The sequence below is a fragment of the Eleutherodactylus coqui genome, chromosome 6 (assembly GCF_035609145.1).
Source record: "Eleutherodactylus coqui strain aEleCoq1 chromosome 6, aEleCoq1.hap1, whole genome shotgun sequence".
Lineage (NCBI taxonomy): Eukaryota > Metazoa > Chordata > Amphibia > Anura > Eleutherodactylidae > Eleutherodactylus > Eleutherodactylus coqui.
The window spans coordinates 203,220,197-203,242,688 of NC_089842.1; the positions used below are offsets into that span (position 1 = coordinate 203,220,197).

Consider the following 22,492-nt stretch of genomic DNA (forward strand, 5'->3'; position numbering starts at 1 on the left):
CCCCGCCTTCATCTCAATTCCAACCGTCTCCTCCTCCACCCTATGCCAAGTCATCCACTCCAAGGTCAAACATTGGACTGGAGGGATGGACCTGCTGGCATTGTGGACAACAGAACCCGGATTGGAGAGAGAGCTGCCCTGCTTGCGGAGCTCCTCGGTGCAAACCGGTTATGCCTATGCTCACTAGATCCTAGGCTAGTGAGTGAAAGCATGAGGACAAGAAAGAGATGCAGGGAGCGGAGGGTGATATAGAAGCAGATGTAAAACAGGGAAGGCAGCGGGAACTATAATCTAAAATTATGTGAAAGACTATTGTGGCACAGATTGGGATAAAATTAAACATAGAGAATTGAGAAGTGGTAAAATATTTTTAATTTGTCTGAAACATTGGGGAAAAAGAAAAAAAAATTGAGAGAATCCTCCTTGTCTCTTTCTAATATCACACAAAGAGAAGGAAGAAAGTGTAAAATTAATCTATGCCCGCCTTTAGCAACGTTTGTCAGATCTGGGATATAGGGGCATAGAAGAGATGGGTAAACATGTACTTAGTATGGCCTTTGTAGAAGGTCTATTGAAATCCCTAAGGTCATAGATAATAAGCCAGAGTGGAGACAGTCTGAATCTCCGGCCCTTTTTCAGACAAAAGGGCATTTATGTAACTGTCCTGCAGGCTTGGACTCCGCCTGAGGGGACTGTGCTGTTGCAATATGTTAATGACTTTCCAGCTTTGTGCTGAGGATCTGAAAACATGTCAATCTGCATCCATTTCTCTTCTAAAAATTTTTTAGCAGAAAATGGCTGCAAGGCTTAAAAAGGAAAAATTACAGCTTTGTAAACAAAAGGTTGTTGTCTAGCTCAAGAAGGCAGACATCTCACAGAACGACGCAGGGCTGCAGTTCAAGCCATTTCTGTATCTTCTTCTGCTGCCAAAGCTTCGCACCTTTTTGGGACTTGTCTCATACTGCCGTCCCTGGCCTTTCATACGACAGCAGTATTGACGCAAAAACATGGAGGACGTCCACGTTCACTTGGGTATTACTCCATGGGATTGGATCCGGTAGCCCGAGGAGCCCCCTCCTGTGTCTGTGCGGTGGCAGCAGTACAAGTAATGGTTGACAAGTCTTCTGAGTTGGTCCTGAACTACCCCCCCTAGTGGTTCTCACCCCTCATGACATCCAGAGTATACTCACTCAAGTACAACCTAAACATCTGTCTCTAGCTCATCAGATAAGGTTGCAATGTGCTTTGCTCATGCCCCCCCCTTAATATTTCTTTTCAATGGTTAACCCGGCTACTCTTCTTCCAATCGAGTATCCTGGTTCAAATGGGGGAGGGGGAGACATAGGTGATCTAATGGGGGAGGGGGAGGCATAGGTGATCTAGGTATTACAGATCAGCTATTTTTAAAAAATTTTTGCAAATAAGAACGTGATCTATTTGGAATAGAATATCAGCATGATTGTCTAGCATTGATGCAACAAGAAAGTTTAAGTTTTAAAGAGTTACTGAAACCCCTTGTTAATACATATTTTGAGTTGTTTTTTTTTATAGATGGTACCAGGGTGATTGACAACTCCACACCAGATATGCAGTGTTCACACAACAAGATCTCTAAAAGCAGAATGCCTCCGCATGTCTCAGCACAAGAAGCGGAACTGAAGGCCCTCACTGAGGCGTGTAGAGTGACAGAAGGTAACCATTTACACTGACTCCTGGTATGTATTCGGCATAGATCATGGTTGCGGCCCAATATGGAAGGCCAGACATTTTTAAACTTCTGTAGGACAACCCATTGAGAATGGTGTAGCAGTGCAGAACCTTATGAAAGCCCTACTCCTACCAGACAAAGTAGCAATCCTAAAAGGTGAAAGCTCATACTAAAGCCAACACTGCAGAAGCAAAAGGCAACGCCCTCACAGACTTCACAGCAAAAGCAGTGGTCCTTAAGCCGTGGAAGAAAAAAGAAAAGAAGATACTGACCGCATAAGTCAGAGACTATGATTTGGACTTTGATAAAAATTTGAACATTGACAGTCACAAGCCAGCAAAGAAGAAAAAGATAAATGGACTAATATGGGAGCAGTAGAACAGGGTGGCGTATGGCAAACAGTCAGTAGAACTTGCCTACCACGATCCCTGTACCCCATGATGGCCCAGCTGATCCATGGAAAGACTCACCTATCAAAGGCAGCTATGCTACTGACGCTTGAGAGAGAATGGGTGGCCCCTGGGTTCTCTGTAACTGCTACATCATTTGTCCAATTTTGCATGAGCTATGCCGTAAGCAACAGGGTAGAAGTAAATTGACCACAAAGGCACTTGCCAGGACCACTCTACCCATTTCAGGGATTGCAAATTGACGACATTCAGCTCCCACGTGTTGGGAAGTATGAATATGTGCTTGTTGTTGTTGATGTTTTTCAGGTTGGAGGCGTACCCTGTTACAAAAGTAAATGAGCAGGTAACCGAAAAGAAGCTCATGAATAAGGTAATCTGCAGATACGGGGTACCAGAGGTTATCAAGTCAGATAGAGGTACACATTTCACAGGTGAAATAATGCAACACTTCATGTCTGCCCTGGGTAACTCCCAGGCATTTGACACCCCTTACCATCCACAAAGAGCCAGAAAACCATTGTGCATTATAATATTTCTCTTCAGGCAATGAAACCCTGCACCAGAGGAAAACGAAAATGGTATGATACCCTATTAGGGGGAATTGGTACAGGTGTAGGGGTTCTGAACTCTATAGATTTAGAGGTGATGAAGAATAAAATGGCTGGGGTAGGACAGGATGTTTCTAGATTGATAAATGTTCAGGCACAATGCATGCCTTCCTTGTTCCTCCCCCGATGTCTTGCATTAGGATATGATAAGGATGTATTAACGCTTTTTAATCTGGTTTTGCGGTTTAAAAGGATTTGTTTGTAAATATGAGTAAATTCATGAACTATACACAATGTAGCCTGCAATATGTATATATGATTCACGAGAGGGACAAAGCGGCCAGATGTGATGACAAATAATGAAAAATTGTGGAGAAATATTCTCAATAATGTAATTCCAGTAGCATCTTGGATACGGCCCGGGGCTGATGGCGTAGAATGCTCTGATGAGTATAGCACTGGGGAAATGATTTTATGATGTAAAGGACACAAGCCTGATGTGTAAGTTTGTAGTACTACCTGTGGTGTTTGGACCGCCTCTATATGCTTTACAATATTGGTTGCCCAAGTTCACAGGTATGATGATTTATAGTGAAAATAAAACCCATGGCATAGAGAACTGTGAAGAAACACTGGATGGCCTAGCATGCGGACGGAGTACAGCCGCATATGAGCCATGTTTCCAGCAGCCTTCAGTCAGCATATGTGATTGGACGGTGTTACCTGCTTCATCTATATGCTGATAGAAGTTGGCCCCCAATATATATGCTTTGTTACCAACCAAACTAAAACCACCAGTATGTATAATCTCACCACTCCATTGTCTGGATGTATACAGAACATGTCGGTGATACATTGATTCACAGAAACTTACACCTTTTTGCCAGATGCTGAAGCAACATTAAGGTACTACTGGCACCCAGATGCTATCCCTATGACAACTCTGACTGTATCCTTGGGTAGAATTGTAAGACTAATGAAAGACACTGAACACCTTCAAAAGAATTTGGATGTTACTAACCTCTCCCTTATGGAATTAGAAAAACATGTATGGGTAGGAGATAAGTTGGTCAGCATAGGTACTAAGATCCAGGTAGACACAGAGTATAACTGGTATGATATTTTTTTTACTGGATGGTCACCTACGGCAGGAAAGATGATGGATTTTATGTTTCACCCTTTACTAATACTGTTTCTTTTGTTCATTCTTTTGAGTGTTTGCAATTTATGGACATTCTGTGGGATACGGAGACAAGCAAATTATCTGGAATCGCTCCCTCTACGATATCGTTAAAACAGTCATACGTAAAAGAGCAACAACAGTGGGGATCCGGCGAAGAGGATAGAAAGACCGGCAAGGGTGGCTTAGCACCCTTGATAGTACCACAACAAAGGCTCTTTTCAAGATGGACTGTTTCAAAATGGGGGACTGTGAGGGTTATGAACATGAAAACTTATATATGTATACATTTCATCCATCTGTGATATACGTTTCCGGAGGCTGTAGGCCTAAATTGTACACTCTATTCTGTGTCCTATGAAAAGCTCTGCTAAATGCTTGTACATTTAGGTTAGTACTTAATTACATTAAGTAGAGGTGTAATCTTAAATGTCCATCATGTCTCCAAGATCTTGTTAATCTCGTTACACTGATCAAAAGGTTGTATGGAATGCTTTGTTCTTGACTGCTGTCTAGGTAGGGCATGTGATTAAAATGTAGATTGTGATGATAATCAGGGTACCAGACACGATGTCTACATACAAACAAATAAAGCATTGTTTATAGAGAAGACACAATTATTTACCAGTAAAACAGGTCGACCTCTGTAACACTAGCCTACTGATACGCCTACTATTTTCTGTATAAGAAATGACAATGTACACAATAAACTCAGATTGCTCTAAGACACGACCGTGATGCCTGTGTCTATTGCTTTCTCACGGTGGCCGCCATAACCACCTCTGATTTGGAGCCCCACAGCATATTAACGTAACATGGTTTTATCCCTAACACCATTCAATGGGGAACTCGTCAGTGGCTGGGGACTTTTATTATGGAAAGACGCAATTGCATCCACTATTTCATCCTCGCTCTAAGTACCCCATCAATATAAGCCACACTACTCCAGGACCGTGTCGGAAATGGAATTTCAGGTAGGTCTTCAATTACTCATCTGACCAGACGAGCCTGTAGGCATACAAATCAGCATAGAAAAAAGTAAAAGTCTGATTAGTCAAGATGGGGTCATCTACCATAGCACCATGAGCACACTGAATAGTTATGTGACAGTGTGGTGTCCTCTCTGGCCAAGTAAGCCAATAGATAGCCATTTTTTTCACCTTGGTCAAATACATGGTGCTCAAAGTAGAAAAGTTGCTTTTTGTAGTTGACCAATAGCAATTTATATTCCCCACAGACCATTAAGAACAGAGTGAGTATCCAGAATGAGGCTTGCTATATAACTCACTTCCGCTGTGGATAGGCCATGCTTGAAATCTAGCCGAACAGCTTGTAGGGATTTCCTGTACTCCGTTATAGCAGAAGCTAAAGGCCTCCCAATACATAACTGCCTCCAGCTCAACACAGTTGTGGACCTCCTGATTGTCCAACCACAGTGGACTCAGCCTCCACGGAGGGCGACACTCACACATCCCAGGATTAAGTACCAATTGTAGCGTGGAGTGATCTGAGATACTTCTGGGGAAATAAGATACATCACATACTATCGGAAGACAGTCTGGGGAGCCAAAGTATAAATCAATACAGTAGAAGTTACCATAGGACAATGAATGACAGGAATAAGTGCTTTAAATGCCACAATTACTCGCAACAAATAAAACGCAGCCCAGTAAGACGTAGGAGTTCTTTGAGTGAGGCAATTCCGTATTGGGTCCAGAACAAGGTTTAAGTCCAACATAATTATAACTGGGGCCTGTTCAAGCATGAGCACTCTATCAAACGCAATATTGAGGACTCAAAAGTGGATACTGACTTAAGTAAGGAGATGACCATGAAAGGTTCCTTGAAAAATAAATTCAAGTTGACCCTGTAACAGATTTCTTGCTTAAAACTAAACTGGGCTGACTTGGCTACTTGGCCACCAGGTTGGTGACCCCTCTAGTGTAGTTAGAATAAGTGCTGTGATAAACAACACTTGTGTCAATGCGTTAGAGCCTACGCGCCTCCAGGAGCAATAAAATTTTGGGTGAATAAGTTTTGAGAAAATTAAACATCAAGCTTCTTAAATTTAGAATTCAGACCCCTGACACTCCAGAGGACCAGTATGGTATATCAGCCACTGATAAAGATATAAGTAGCGGGGCGTGGCCTGGCTATGGGAGAGTGAGGGCGCACGGCACTGAGCTCCGCAGCCGCTGACCTACAGAAAGCCCGCAATCAGCCATCAATTCTCGGCACAAATGCTCAAGAAAGCAGGGAAGAAGAGGGGAGAACCTCCAGCAGCCGTTGGGACCCAGATGAAGCGATACCTGCACGGCGCGGGCGCCGCTGCCCGAGCCACAGCAGAGAAGTCCCCAGCGAACATGGCACCGGAGAAGCACGTGGAGCAGTCACATCAGAGCAGAGGAGAAACAGGGAGCCCGCGCGCACAGGAGTCTCCACACTCCATTAACAAGGTCAGTGCCGGGGACAAGGAGCAGAGACCAGGGGCAGCGCCAGACTCTCCCTCCACACTGGCAGGCAGTACAACGAGCAGAGACTCCTGCATGAGCACAGATAAGCCCTGCAACAGTAGAGGAGAAGCTGACCATGGCAGACAGGAAGAAGCCATGCAGCAAACGTACTGTACCCCCACGGGCCCTATAAGCACCCCAAATAAAGGGATCACAACCCCTGCACACCACCACGCAGCACCCCCAGGAAAAAACCCAAACCACAGACCCCCCTTTCATGTCACAATGACCCCTCAGCTAGAGAACGGAACGCCAGAACGCAAGCTCTCAGAACCGCCTTTAGATGATTCCCAGACCCTGCAGGCGTTATGGGTCATGGTCCGTGCCCTACCAACGAAAACGGACTTAGAATCACACCTCCAACGCCTAGAAGAGAAACACGAACGGGCCATCTCAGCAGTTAATCAGACCGTGCAGACCTTATTGGACCGGGTCACCGCACTGGAACAGGCTCCGAACGAGTCCGCTATGGACGTTCAACAACTTAGCATCACGGTGGAAAAAGCAGCAAAAACTGCTGAGAGACTTAACTTTTCATCTTGACGACAAAGAGAATAGAGGAAGACGCAACAACCTAAAGTTAAGAGGCATTCCTGAGAACGTACCAACAGAGGCGCTACACGAGTACGTGACAGTCATCTTCAACAAACTGCTGCAGCGTCTCGAAGACAGATCCATAGAAATGGACAGAGTCCATCGCCTTTTTGGCGGGTGAACACGGAACCCTAACACCCCGAGGGACGTCATATGCCGCGTCCACTTCTATAGACAGAAAGAAGAGATTCAGCGACTCGCCTGGGAACGGGGCCCAGTGAACCTCAATGGGGCGGAAATTACAATCTTACCGGACGTCTCAAGACTGACCCTCAACTGCCGGAGGCTTATGCGCCCACTACGGGAGGCCGCTCGAAGAGCAGACGCGACATACAGATGGGGGCATCCATTCCACCTGGTCCTTCGCAGGCATGGCCGCCTCTTTACAGTTAGATCCCCCCAGATCTTGAGGGGGCGTTCTCCTTCCTGGACTGGACCGCCCCGATGGACTTTGCCCCTCCGAATGCCTGATTTCTAGGATTCCGTCAGCCCCTAAGGCTCTAATGCCAGTACGATCGCCGGTCCAAGGCCCGTCGCCGGGACATGACACACCGACTAATTTCTTCATTGGAGTGGACTCCCCCGCCTTTCCTACCTCGGGCAGGGAAACAACGAGATGGACGTCATCACTATAACCACTTTCTTTCCTCCCAGAGTAGGACACGCAAATTGCGGCCAAGCGGTTAGGCCAAGCACTTATCTTGGTATCGTAAAACAGAAAACTGTATAAGAGAAGACGTTACCTTTCTTATCTTCCACTGCACGATTTTGGAGTGCCGTAGCGCCGTTTCGGACCCTACGCACTGCCACGTTACCCCAAGTAGGGTCTCAGGGGCACTGGCTTCCCCCAGATATTTGGGGGAACAGGCCCTCTGAATAGTTTATAGTACCCTGCTGGCTCTAGGCTAGCAGTTAAGTTTTTAGTGTACGTCTTTGTCCTCGTGAATTCCCCCCCCCCCTCTCCTTCCCCCACTGATCCTCTTCCGAGGGGCATACCTCTGATCGCAGGGACATCGCAACGGTATCCTACCGGCACACCAATCCCAACTATGTCAAAAATGCCGCCCGATTCTGCTAATCTTACGATTGTTTCCCTGAATGCACAGGGCTTGAACGTTCCGGAGAAAAGGTCCTCCATTCTCCATCTCCGGTGGAAAAGAAAAGCACAAGTGGCCTTCGTCCAGGAGACACACTTCCGGACAGATGCATCCCCCAGGTTCTGCGATACCAGGTTCCCGAACGCTTACCATAGCACGAATCACGAATCCAAATCTAAGGGGGTATCGATCCTCATCGCCAACTCGGTACTGTGGGAGCACGTGGAGACGCGCGCTGATACAGGAGGCAGATTTCTCTTCATCAAAGGTAAGCTGTCCGACACTCCAGTCACACTCGCAACAGTCTACCTCCCTAACTCCAACCAGGTGACTTTTTTTTGGAGAGGACCCTGGAGGACTTAGAGGAGTTCAAGGAGGGCACCCTGATACTGGGGGGAGACTTCAACCTGCCACTAGACCCACATGTAGACACCTCCAGGGGAAGTAGCTGCCTATCGCTAGCTGCGCATCGTAGAATTCGAAAAACACTCCACAAATACCAACTAGTGGACGCGTGGAGGATCCTGCATCCCTCCACCAAAGACTATACATTCTTCTCCGGGCCTCACAACACATACTCCAGGATAGATTACTTTCTACTACATCACTCAACCTTGCCCGCCCTAGTCACGGCAGACATAGGCAACATTACCTTTTCAGACCACGCTATGATCACTATGTCCATAATGCTCCCCAATATGTTTGGCAGAGCATGGCACTGGCGTTTGAATGAATTCCTGATCAACGACCCGATTACTTCCAAAGAAAGTAGCAAGGCACTACAAGAGTACTTCGCTCACAACAACACCACAGATGTAGACTCATTAACGATATGGGAAGCCCACAAGTGTGTCATTCGTGGCTTTTGCATCAGCCTCGGATCCCGCATCAAGAAAGCACGAAACGCACACCTCCAGGGACTGCTCTCACAGATCCAGACACTAGAACGCACCCACAAATCCTCAAGTAATGACAGGGGGACAGAGCTAACCCAGCTCAGAGAGAAAGTACGCTCATTCTGCCTGGGTCGGGCAAAGGCGAATCTGACAAAATGTAAACGCCACTTCTTTGAATTTGGGGACAAACCTAGCCGCACACTAGCCCGTGCACTCCGCACCACCAGATCTAAGACATATATACCACATATCACAAACGTTGGCGGACAGACGCATCATACACCTCAACAGATAGCCGAGGCATTCAGGGACTATTATCAGGCCCTATACAACTCGGCCCCCACCCTGTCAGAGCAGGAGAGGACAGCCAGGCAAGCAAAAATGAAAGACTATCTTCAACACTCAAACTAAGGCAAATTCCCACGAGAGGCCATAAAAGCAATGGAGACCCCGATTACACAAGTAGAATTAGCAAACGCCCTAGCAGACTCCAACACAGGGAAAGCACCAGGACCGGACGGTCTCACACTCATATTACAAAAAATATGCAGAGATTTTATCCCCCCCCCCCCCCCATTTTACCCGGGCATTTAACGCAATTACGTCTGGGAACAAACTGCTAAGGGATACTTTAAAAGCTCACATCATGGTAATACCAAAAGAAGGAAAGGACCCATCGCAATGCCAGAGCTACCGCCCCATCTTATTGCTAAACACAGATCTGAAATTATTTGCCAAAATTCTAGCCAACAGGATTTCCCCATTCCTACAGGGCCTGATCCATGAAGACCAAGTGGGCTTTGTCCCACACAGGGAAGCAAAAGATAATACGACGAAAGCCATAAATCTGATCAACATAGCGAAAAAAAGCTCGCTCCCCATCAGTCTACTCTCCACTGGCGCGGAAAAAGCGTTCGATAGAGTAGACTGGGACTTCATATTTACCACGGTCTCCCACACGGGACTGGGACCTAACATGCTCTCCTGGCTCGCTAGCCTTTACTCCAACCCCTCAGCATCGGTCAAGGTGAACGGCCAGCTCTCCTCCCCATTCACGATCAATAATGGCACAAGGCAGGGCTGCCCCTTATCTCCCCTAATCTTCATCATATGCCTGGAACCGCTATTAGGCCATATCCGCTCCAACCCTGATATTAAGGGAGTCAAGCTGGCAGATACTGAGCACAAGATAGCGGCATACGCAGACGACCTCCTGTTCTTTATTTCGAGCCCACGACTATCGCTCCCCAACCTATTGGCAGAAATAAACCAATACTCCGCCTTATTGAATTTCAAAATTAATTATAACAAATCTGCGGCGCTTAACGTATCACTACCCCAGACCACGGTGTCAAAGCTAGAGGGCTCCTTCCCTTTTTCGTGGAAAGGTGACCATATACAGTACTTAGGAACTAAGCTGACACCAGAGGTCGAGGGACTCTACGCGGCTAACTTTCCAGCACTCCTGAACAGGGCGAGACAGGACCTCAACTCCTGAACGAAAGGCCTATTTTCATGGTTTGGTAGAGGGGCAATCATCAAGATGAATATCCTACCCAGAGTGTTATCATCTCCTCCAGGCCCTCCCTATCCAAATTCCGAAACAATTCTTTCAGCACTTAAATTCCCTGATGACCAAATTTGTGTGGGCAGGTAGACCCACCCGCATCGCACGAAATACATTATCCAGACCAAAAAACGAAGGGGGTATGGGTCTTCCCAATTTTACGCAATACTATCAGGCAGCTCATTTGACATGGATCGTAGACTGGCACAGACACTCAGCATCCAAACAATGGATCACTATTGAACAGCACACTGCGTCAGTCCCGCTTATAGTCCTACCCTGGGCACAAACGGGAATCCCTTTGGAAATAGCAAGACACCCCACGATCGGCCCCACACTGTCAGTAGCGGCAAAAACCTTTCCCAGAACAAACATCTCCCCTAAGCCCTCACCAATGTCCCCAATCCTGGGCAACCCTGCCTTTCCCCCAGGCGTCGAAGACAAGACACTGAGAAACTGGTTCTCCGAGGGCGTGTTCAGGGCAGAGCACTTTATACAGGAGGGCCAATGGCTCTTGGCGGACACACTATTAGCAAGGACAGACAGAGCACAGCTGACACATTGGCGGGCGATCCAAATACGGCACTTCTTCACTTCCCTCCCCCGACCCAACACCTTTACGCGCCCCAAAACGCAATTTGAATCCACTTGCAATGAGGAGGGACCCTCAAGACACACACTCTCCAGAATGTACAACCTACTCAACTCACAACCAGAGACACCGCCCCCGGGATACATACAGAAGTGGGAAAGAGCTCGGGATCAAGTTCTCCACAGAGGAAAGGGAAAGACTATACAACATCACGCACTCTTCCTCAATACCTAGCAAGATCCAAGAGTCAGGATTTAAAATCCTCTCGCGCTGGTACAGGGTGCCCTCCTTCCTCAACACAATATTCCCATCAGTCTCACACTTGTGCTGGAGATGCGGCACAGAACAGGACACGTTGTTGCACGTGTTCTGGGAGTGTCCGGCATTAGCGAACTTCTGGTCCGAGGTCTGGCGGATTATATCAAAGTTCACGGACTACTCAGTTCCGAAATCCCGGCCTTCTTCCTCCTGCATCATAGCGACATACCACTGGTGAGATACAAAAATTCGATAGTGCGCCATCTGGCGAACGCAGTGAAATCTTGTATCCCCAGACTGTGGAGGCAGACTGCGCCACCCACCTTAAACATGTGGCTTAACACAGCCAACTGGATCATGAAAATGGAGGACCTTACTGCATCTCTGAAAGGGACACAAGAAAAATTCAGGAAGACCTGGTACCATTGGATAGCTTTCCAGGGTTCAGAGGAATATCGGCAATTACTCCGCACTTAAGGTATCAAATACCCCGGCCCCTCAATCCCTGTAACTTACTTTCCCCCCACCCCCTGATCCTACTGTTCTCCCCTTTTGTGAGCTGTTTGTAAGTCATCCCTACATGCCCTGTCCTCCTGCAAATGCACGAGAGTACGCACTAGCAGAAGTCCACGACTACAGGTGAAGCAATCGGTCACTTGGCATAACCTTGCTTTGAGACATGAAACCCCCCGGTGATCATCTATCTTCATGCACTCTACCCCTCTGCTTCTGCTCTACCCCTGCTCTATCTTGCCAACGGTTATACACACAACAGTTTGGCAAAGAACGCTAGCGAAACCGGTTCCAGTTATGAGAGAATGACTGTTCTCGCTGTTCTCAGTGCGGTATTCCACCTGAGGAGAGACGAGTGCAGGAGCAATTTAAAACACCACACTACACATAACAGCCAAGACAGGACTATGTAAAGGATGTCCAAGTTATGTTCACCCAAAAGTTTGAAAGTTGTTAAATGAAAATGCCATACTTTTCTGTTACTGTGTCACTGTAATTGAAAATGAAAATTGAAAACGAGAAAATAAAGAATTAAAAAAAAAAAAAAGATATAAGTAGCATAAGAGAACCGCATAACACCATAAAAGTAGTTGCGCAGAAGAGAAAGAACAATGACCAAAACTATTAAACAAAAAGTTACAAACAACAACCCTTTTTTTCCTTCCGTACCCACCCACCCTAAAACCAGACAGGTCTGAATCCTATAACGTGTGTGTGTGTGTGTGTGTGTGTGTGTGTGTGTGTGTACCATGACTGTTACCAAGATAACAGTAGTAGAAAAATTAAAGGAAAATGCAAACAAAACATGGAACTCCCTTAAAGGGGTTGTCCCGTGGCAGCAAGTGGGTCTATACACTTCTGTATGGCCATAATAATGCACTTTGTAATGTACATTGTGCATTAATTATGAGCCATACAGAAGTTATAAAAAGTTTTATACTTACCTGCTCCGTTGCTGGCGTCCTCGTTCCCATGGAGCCGACTAATTTTCGCCCTCCGATGGCCAAATTAGCCGCGCTTGCGCAGTCCGGGTCTTCTGCAGTCTTCTATGGGGCCGCTCGTGTAGAATGCCGGCTCCGTGTAGCTCCGCCCCGTCACGTGCCGATTCCAGCCAATCAGGAGGCTGGAATCGGTAATGGACCGCACAGAAGCCCTGCGGTCCACGGAGACAGAGGATCCCGGCGGCCATCTTCAGCAGGTAAGTATGAAGACGCCGAACCGCCGGGATTCAGGTAAGCGCTGTGCGGGTTGTTTTTTTAACCCCTGCATCGGGGTTGTCTCGCGCCGAACGGGGGGGGGGGGGGGGGGGGGGTTAAAAAAAAAAAAAACCCATTTCAGCGCGGGACAACCCCTTTAATAGGAGACAAATTGGCACCATGGGGGCATTGACAGTCTGGAAAATAAATATATATGGGGCATTAAACATAAGACCATTATTAGAGGAGGTAGTTCCTCCAGAAGAGCTTCAGGATGGGCTGAAGGGGCCCATTGAAGGATCTCACAAAGTTCCACAGCTGTCAAATCAGAATTAGAAATCAATGCTGTTACAGCCAGGTAATCCCATCCTCCGGCTTCTAAAAAAAATAAGGGTGGTTGATCTTAACAACTTTCAGTTTCTCATGATAAAGCATACGATAGCGAGTTGCTTGGAACACAGTAATCTTTTAGCTTTAGCAAACATCTGACTTCTCCTGCGTATGTTCAGTTTGTACCTGAGCATCAAGTGGCTCAGTAGCATCTCCTAGGTCAGACACACGGGTCTCCACCTCAGTGATAAGCTTCCTGAAAGACTGGATATTTGCACGCAGCAGACTGAAGTCCAACCTCAAAGCGCCAATCTCTTCAGTAACTACAAAAAAGCACGTCGCTATTGCTTTTATTACATCCATAATAGTTGGGTTGGCCGCAGAAAGAGCCTTGGAGTCGGTAGATACAGTGGGTTGAAAGTCCACCATAGCCCCAGATCATGCAAACTGCTGCAATTTGTTAGTAAACTTGGTCTGGGGGAATGGAGGCAGGTAGAAGGATGGAAATAGTGGGCTCGGAACATGAGCAATTTTACAGGGGAACTCACAAAAGATGCTTAGTAGTTAACACATCACTAGCAGAGACTCGTGGCAACTGGGTAGCAGAATAGTTGAGAATACACGTTTCTGCAATTATCTGTTGAATACAAAACTAGTCCACTGATTGGCAACAGAGTAACAAATCTTCCAGAGTATGAAGTAATAGAATATAAGCGAACAATTGAACGCAGGTTATCTGGCAGGGCAGTTTAACCCCTTAGTGACAGAGCCAAATTTTGGAAATCTGACGTGTCACTTAACATATCATAACTCCGTAAAGGCTTTGCATATCCAAGTGATTCTTACAATATTTTTTCGGCGCATGTTGTACTTCATTTAGGTGGTAAAAATAGACCCATAGAATTTGTGTATATTTATTAAAAAATGCCAAAAATGGGAAAATTTTGAAAAAAATTGTCATTTTTTTCACTTTTTCAACTGTAATATCTCAAATATGTGCAAACCTACTGTATAAAATTTTTGCTAAGATATATATTTCCATCTGTTCACTTTATTCTAAATGCACGTTTGAAAAACTTTCGTTTTTTTTAACCATTTAGGAGACATACAAATTTAACATTAATTATCAACATTTTGAGGAACACTTTATTTTCCGGCACCAAGCCAAGATTGCAAAGGCTCATAGGTGTCAGAATTATAGATAACCCCACAAATGACCCCATTTTAAAAACTACACCCCTTAATGTATTCACTAAGGGTGGTCAGGAGTATTTTGACCCCAGAGTTTCTTTTCAGGAATTAATGCAATTTAGAGTAGAAAAAATAAAATTTCATATTTTTGCAAATATTTAATTTTTAACACAGGATTTTTTTCTATAGTGCACATGAAAACGAGGATTTACACCTTGAAATGCATACCCCAGTTTGTCCTGTGTTCAGAAACATACCCATTGTGGCCCTAATCTTCTGTCCTTATGCACAACAGGGCCCAAACCGAAAGGAGCAGCAGGTGGCTTTCAGATCAGACATTTTGCTTGAAGGCATTTTAGGCCCCATTGCTCACTTGTAGACCCCTCGAGTGGCCAAAACGCGGAGGACCCCCACAAATGACCTCATTTTGGAAACTAGACCTCTTAGCGCATTAATCTAGGGGTGTACTGCGTATTTTGACCCAACAGTTTTTGAATGAATCAAAGCAAAGCAGAAGTAAAAAAATTACGATTTTTTTTTTTAATCAATTATGAGATTTTAAAAACAGGTTTTTTTTCGACAGCAGACATATGAATGGAGGCTTTCACCCACAAATCGATACCCCCGTTTGTCCCGTGTTCAGAAACATACACACTGTGGCCCTGAACTTCTGTCCGTATGCACAACGGGGCCCTAACTGGAAGGAGCAGCGGGTCGTTTTCAGAACAGACATTTTGGTTGAAGGTGTTTCAGGCCCCATTGCCCACTTGTAGAACCCGTGAGCAACCAAAACGACAGAGAACCCCCACAAATGACCCCGTTTTAAAAACTACACGCCTTAACGCATTACTCTAGGGGTGTACCGCGTATTTTGACTCAACCGTTTTTAAATGAATCGAAGCAAAGCAGAAGGAAAAAAATAACGATTTTTGATTTTTTGGCAATTATGTCATTTTAAAAATAGTTCTTTTTGTACAGCATACATAGGAATGAAGACGGTCACCCCAAAAAGTCTACCCCCATTTGTCCAGTGTTCAGAAACATACCCATTGTGGCCCTAATTTTCTGTCTGGATGCACAACAGGGCCCAAACTGAATGGAGCGTCAAACTTTAAACTGTCTTGACTTTTACGTGATCGCCATTATCCATTGGATAATGGCGATCACATGACCAAAGACCGCTCACCACGGCCCCCTGTAAGTAGCCAAGAGCAAGGAGATTTTAAATTTCCTCTTGCCCTCCCCAGCTTCTGCGCTTGCGTCCGCCATTTTGGCGACGGGCGCATGCGCCAAAACTGGGAAAGGTCCGCGGATAAGAATCCCATCAGGGGACATCGCCGGTGGCCTTATTTAAGTAATTTCACCTCCCCTCACGGATCCGATCCGTGACGGGAGGTGAAAATTGAGCTTTTACGAAAAATTGAACGTGAAAATTGAACTTTTGTGTGATCGCCGTTCTCCATAGTTGTAGTGTACAACATACCCCCTATGAAATCTCCAGGCTCTTGGCTACATTTAGTAGATTTTAAATTACCCCGCCAATCTGCGGCTTTTGACCATGCATCAGCCGTTTTGGCGACGGACGCGTGTGCAGAAGTCGGGCAAGGTCAGCGAATAAATCTGGGGGCTTAAGGTACTTAATTTCATCTCCCCTCATGGATATGATCCATGAGGGGAGATGAAACAAATTTTTTTTTTTAAACTTTTACATGATCGCTGCTATCCATTGGATAGCAGCGATCATGTGACCGGGAACCACATACAGCGGCTTCTGGTGACAGCTCCCTGCTCTCGGCTACTCATACTAGCCAGGAGCAGGGAGTTTTTCAAGGGGAGCTTAAACGTCACTTTTTATTTTACAGCCCATTGACTTTAACGCGATCACCGGTATCCGGCAGATACTGGTGATCGCATGACTGGGGGTGGGGTCCCGCGGCCCTGCATGACAGCTCCATGCTGTCGGCTACCTCCGGTAACCGGCAGCATGGAGCTATCACGTCCTGAGCGTGCAGGGCTTTCATTCCTAGAGGATGCATATTTCTACGTCCCCTAGGAATAAAGCCCATCAAGCCAGGACGTAGAATCCCGATGGGGCCGTCACTAAGGGGTTAAACATGACGTAGGATAAAGTTCTTAGCAAAGCAGCCGCCTTGGATTAAGTCGTACAATACACTCACCAATAGGAAATAGTTCTCTTTCCTGCCGCCCCACAATTCAAAGACTCCAGTACTCACAGCAGGACTGATTCTGGAAGCAACCAGCAAAGCCGGGACTCAGAACCCCTGCTGTGGGGTTGGGGTGGTCTCTAGAGAATGTCAGCTCCTTTTGGAGACGCCCCAGGGCTCCCCACCATACAGAGGCCACAGAAAAGCTTACTCATGGCCTCCCTGCCACAGCAGCAAAGGAAGGATAAGTAAGGCCCCCAAGGATTGCAGGCAGAGGGGATTCTCTCCAAAGATAGTCTTGAAGTGCTCGTGGCGCATCGGCACTGGCAGCAGCAGAGTGGGAGAATGCATTCTGGGTCAGCATCCGGAGAGGAGAGGAGCTCCGGAGAGGAGCTCCGGAGAGGAGCTCCGGAGAGGAGCTCCGGAGAGGAGCTCCGGAGAGGAGCTCCGGAGAGGAGCTCCGGAGAGGAGCTCCGGAGAGGAGCTCCGGAGAGGAGCTCCGGAGAGGAGCTCCGGAGAGGAGCTCCGGAGAGGAGCTCCGGAGAGGAGCTCCGGAGAGGAGCTCCGGAGAGGAGCTCCGGAGAGGAGCTCCGGAGAGGAGCTCCGGGGTCTCGCGATCAGCAGTGGTACCCGATAAGCACTTCATGGCAAAAATAATGGTGGTATGACAGATGGCATCTGGCAGTTCCCATAGCCCGCTCCTGGATGCAGCGTGCAACACCCAGAGAGCCTGCTGCAGGTGATCCCATCTAGACAGCCCGATTTAACAAGCAGGGGTCTATGTCCGGAGGAATATCTGCCATTGGATAGCAGGAATAGAGGCAGGTAGAAGGATGGAAATAGTGGGCTCGGAACATGGGATATCGGGGAGGTACGCTGACTGGGCACTTCTCCCCACTGGTTGGGGACCAAATCAAGGCCGAGGCTTTAGGACCCACTTAGCTCCCTTCCAGTAAAAGTCCTGCAGAGCGCCCCATAGTGGATCCGAACAGACAAGAGGACAGTCCCTTGGTATCCTCAGGCAGTAATGGGGTAAAATCTAATATAACAAGGGATGAGGCTGGATAAAGAACATTAATATCAGGAGCCACACACCCTACACCTCCGCTGTATATTTAATTTTTAGTAATAGGGTCATGATTTAACAAAAAGGTTGAGTAGCATTTACCGAGTAGAAGGTATGATCAAGGATTCGGTCTTCGTTATCTTTCCGCTTGGGGGTAACCTCTCCACGAAAACATCCAGCGTGGAAAGTTCAATATCCTGTGCATCTTGCTGTGTGGTATCCTATAGCAAAAAGAAAAAAAGGAAAAAAAAGGAACAAGGGTAAAATTAAAAATCAGCTGTATAGTTGGCATTAGTCCAAGAGACTGGACTAATACTATCTCACTAGCAAATTTTACAGAAGGCCTATGATGTATGCCTACAGGGCAGTAGAACACAATTAGCACAATCAAGGAACAGGACAATATTTTATCTTCAAACTACAGTTGCAGGTGATAAGGATAAGCAGCATTGGAAATATGGCATACATTACCATGTTTCTAATCTGGTACCTAATACTTCAACATACCGTATCTGCCAAAAGACAGGACAGCCCCAAAGATTGTAAGAGCAGAGATGGAAGGAAAAAGAGGTGACCTTATTAAGTAATAGGTGGCCAAATACTATCAGCCTAGGTAAAAACTATGCCATCCTCCAACTTTACAACTGAATTACTCAAAATGAACGTCTAACTTACCATTTAATTTTTAGGTTCGACATTCTGTATGGAGTCATTTTTAATACAGTGCATCTTTAAAGGTTTTGTTTTTTCCAAGGAAATACTATTGATGATTATCTATCCTGAGGATAGGTTATACGAGTCAATTGTCGATTGGTTGGGGTCTGCCGCTCATGACTCCGGCCAATCAGAGCTGCTCCTGCAGTTACTAGTGCCAGCCACTACACAGGGATGGAGCTGCAGCTTCTGCTCTGTACCCTTGTGTGAGCAGCCCTTACAGTGGGCTCCCAATCAGCCGGGATCCCGAGCAGCAGAACCCAGCTGATCAACTATTGAGGTCATCAATAGTATTTCCATGGAAAACCTCTTTGACAGAGATCTAAATCTCCTCCATAGACAGAGTTGCAGAAGGAACTTGTTATATTTATGTTACAAAGGCAAAGTGCTTATTGTGCACAAGGGTGATAAAACCTATATTATAACTCACAGGGAAGGCCTTGGGGCCAAGTCATATTTCACCAATACAGTAATTGTGTGTATGGAGGTTTGAAAAGTAGCTGCTGTTCAAGCCTGTAGGTAATTACTACAGCGGTTGTGGGGTACAAAACCTCTTAAGTGGCCAAAAGTTGTAGTGTACAACTATTCCTGAAAGAGCAATTGCGGATAGTACCACTGTCCCATTGGCTCCACAACATTTGTCCATTAACTGACGACCCAGCTACATGCCCTTTTACTATTAAAGCTCTCTTCTGACATATTACTTCCTGTCTGGATTCATCAGACAATTACAAGTGTGCCTGGCATGCGGTGCAGCAACTTTACCATTGGTGCACTTGTAAATAGTATGCAGTAAAGCTCCCTCTAGTGGCAGCTGCAGGCAGCTAGAATTGTATCATTTTTCACTATGCAGGAAATTTCAAGCTCTGTATAAGAAACTGTATAAAAATAGATTGTGAAATTATTCTAAAAAACAGAATTTTGGACCGCTTTAGAGTAAAAAGAAAAAAAATAGAATTGAAGTGTGGGCACTTAAAGTATAGTAAAATAACTGTGAAAGCTAAAGGTTTGGTGGAATAGAGGAGACATGCAATATAGAGATGCATTAAGGAGATTTGACTAAAATTAAAGGTTACTGAACTATATCCATTAGGATGTATAAAGCAAAGTGAAGGCTAGACATTACACAAATATGAAAAGTACTAGAACCAAATCTTACTTACCAACGATACAGTTTCAGCTATGGTCTCAGGTGAATGCTTAGGTATGGATGTCCGTCTTTCAGAATCCTCAAGCTGGGCAGATAAATGGAATCGTGTTGAGCACTAATAAAAATGCAGTTGAAAATCAAATACTAAAATGTAACATACTACCACCAGATAGAATAGTTTAATTAGTTTTCTTCTAAAGTGGTTGGGCTATTGAACGACATCTAGTATCACAAGGTATCTTATAACTTTCAGATCATTTGGATGGGTTGTGGGGGGTCCAGACCGCTTTTACCACACCGATTCAGAGAAAGTTGCCCCAGCACGTCCTATAGTTGCTTACGTGCGCCATTGACACATTCATTTCAATGGAACTGCCAGAGATAGCCGATCACTTGAAATAAATTTAAGACATACTAAAGCCTAATCTTCTGGATTGGTGGAGGTCCTAGCAGTCAGATCATTATAGATGTAAAGGTTAACCCCACCCCGCGAGTAGGGGGATAACTTTTAATCACAGCAAACACCCTTTAAATAGACAACAAAACTTTAAGGTGTCTTTTGATATCAAAACCAACCAACTTGCTTTATGGCATTTCACTTACATCAGTGTGTGCAGATTGAGAGAGGTCACGATGAGGTTTCTCAAAGTGGACATTGCTGTTCTGTAAATGGTCAGTGTACAAAAATATTAAAAATGAAATGTTTAGACTGTGTACAAAGAGGTATATACCAGCATACATTAGAAACATCAAATGTTGAAGTTATTTTAAACGCAAATACAGCCCTCCATGGCTAAGTCATCTGTCTACAATGTAGGTGTTCCTATATGTTTAGTATGGCTGAGCTTAGTGGACACTACTAAACAAAGACAGGTAGATCTGCTAGTGTAGGGTCCCATTCTTCAGACTCAAAAATTTTAACTGGTGGGCCATGCTTAGAAATTACTTCTGGGCATTTCCCTGAATTTTATTTATTTATTTTTTTACACCATGGACTTTCCTGAAAAGTCCTGCAGAATTAAAGGGGTTGTCCCGCGGCAGCAAGTGGGGTTATACACTTCTGTATGGCCATATTAATGTACTTTGTAATATACATCGTCCATTTAATATGAGCCATACAGAAGTTATTCACTTACCTGCTCCGTTGCTAGCGTCCACGTCTCCATGGCTCCATCTAATTTTGCTGGCTTCTTGCTTTTTTAGATGCGCTTGCGCTGTGCGGTCTTCTGGCTGGTGAATGGGGCCGCTCGTGCCGGAGAGCTGGTCACCGCCTCGTCATCGTAGCTCCGCCCCGTCACGTGTGCCGATTCCAGCCAATCAGGAGGCTGGAATCGGCAATGGAATGCACAGAGCCCATGGTACACCATGGGAGAAGACCCGCGGTGCACCATGGGAAAAAACCGCAGTGCATCCCTGGGAAAGGACCGGCGGCCATCTTAGGCAGAAGATTTTTAAAACTTCATATTTCGTCGGATCGGTGAGTAGCAAGCGGTTTAAAAACCGCTTTAAATTGCTATTTTATTCCAGGGGGGTGACGGGGGGAATGGGGTAAAGTAAAATTTTGATGTTTGCCGCGAGACAACCCCTTTAAGTCCAAATCCTTGTCACAAGTGATCTGGCATGCTGAATTTCCAGACTTCAAGTTCTATGTATCAGAAATGTAGTTCTCTTGTGAGAGAAATAATCACCTTTCAGATACAATGCAAGATTTCTCTAATTATTTATATACGGTACCTTTTCTTCATAGTTTCAGACTACAGCATTTATACCGGATATTCCCCGTTTCACAGGAGTATGCAGTTTGTGTTCCCTCTACCAAACAAATCTTTTCCTTACCACTAACGGCTCATGGGATTATTTTTCTCATAAAGATGCTATTGCAGCAACTGTAGTTGGTTCACCCAACAGGGCTTTTACTTCTGTTAATCAATGCCTTGGCTTCTTATTTATACCTGACACATGTAACAATAAAAGTATATTGCACATCCATATAAATTGAAACCTTTGTGGAAAGGTTACTGTTCATTAGTATTTTATGTGTACCACATGCAACATCCTGCTCCCTAGTTATAAATGTTCTATATATTGTTGTCTTTTAGGTCTACCTGCACAAAATCATAGAATATGCATCAATGTTTAATATAGAACTATCCACGATTTCTTCTATTTGTACAGTAAAAAAAATAAGATATAAGAAAATCCAATGATAAAAATAAAGTTCTGAAATGTATAGATTGTACAATGGTACAAGCAAGTTTACGCCTCGAAAAGGGCATCTGAATCCAGGACGCCACGCTACTGCAGTAAAGTAGACGGCATGAGCGACCTTAGGCTGCCTTCACACTTGCAATCGTGATATCACTGCCTTTTTTGTTTTTTTTTACTCAAGTGTCAATAGGACTTTCTAATGTTAAAAACTAGAGATGAGCGAGTATACTTGCTAAGGCTAACTACTCGAGATCTCTCTCTCTCCCTCTCCCCCCCCCCCCCCCTCCCCGCTCACCGGCACAACTCACCTGTCACCTGCGCCGGCCCCCAAACCTTTACGGACGAGCGGGCAGGTACTCGGCTAAGGCTCTACTCGCTCGAGTAGTTAGCCTTATCGAATATACTCGCTCATCTCTATTAAAAATGCATCGCACAAAAATTGCGATTTTTTTTTGGGGGGGGGGAGGGGGGGGGTTTAAAAGGTAGTCTTATACGCCAGAAAATATGGTAGTTAAATCAGAGGCATCATCCACGGCAAAAAAAGAAGTAGTTGTTTAAAAGGACACTGTTCCTTGGGACCATGTTGGAATAAAGTG

General features: G+C 45.5%; 1 protein-coding gene across 3 annotated transcripts in view; it reads right to left on the reverse strand.

Annotated features, from left to right (window-relative positions):
* PACS2 (phosphofurin acidic cluster sorting protein 2) overlaps positions 1-22,492 on the reverse strand; it is a 143,900-nt gene that overhangs the window by 41,959 nt on the left and 79,449 nt on the right. For 2 of the 3 annotated variants that reach the window (XM_066608618.1, XM_066608617.1), the window contains exons 11-13: positions 20,292-20,351; positions 19,702-19,803; positions 17,927-18,045 (exon numbers count right to left, since the gene is read on the reverse strand). In XM_066608618.1, coding sequence (XP_066464715.1) covers positions 17,927-18,045; positions 19,702-19,803; positions 20,292-20,351 — 281 coding nt within the window. The remainder of the gene's footprint in view (positions 1-17,926; positions 18,046-19,701; positions 19,804-20,291; positions 20,352-22,492) is intronic. The other variant, XM_066608620.1, reaches the window with a different exon arrangement.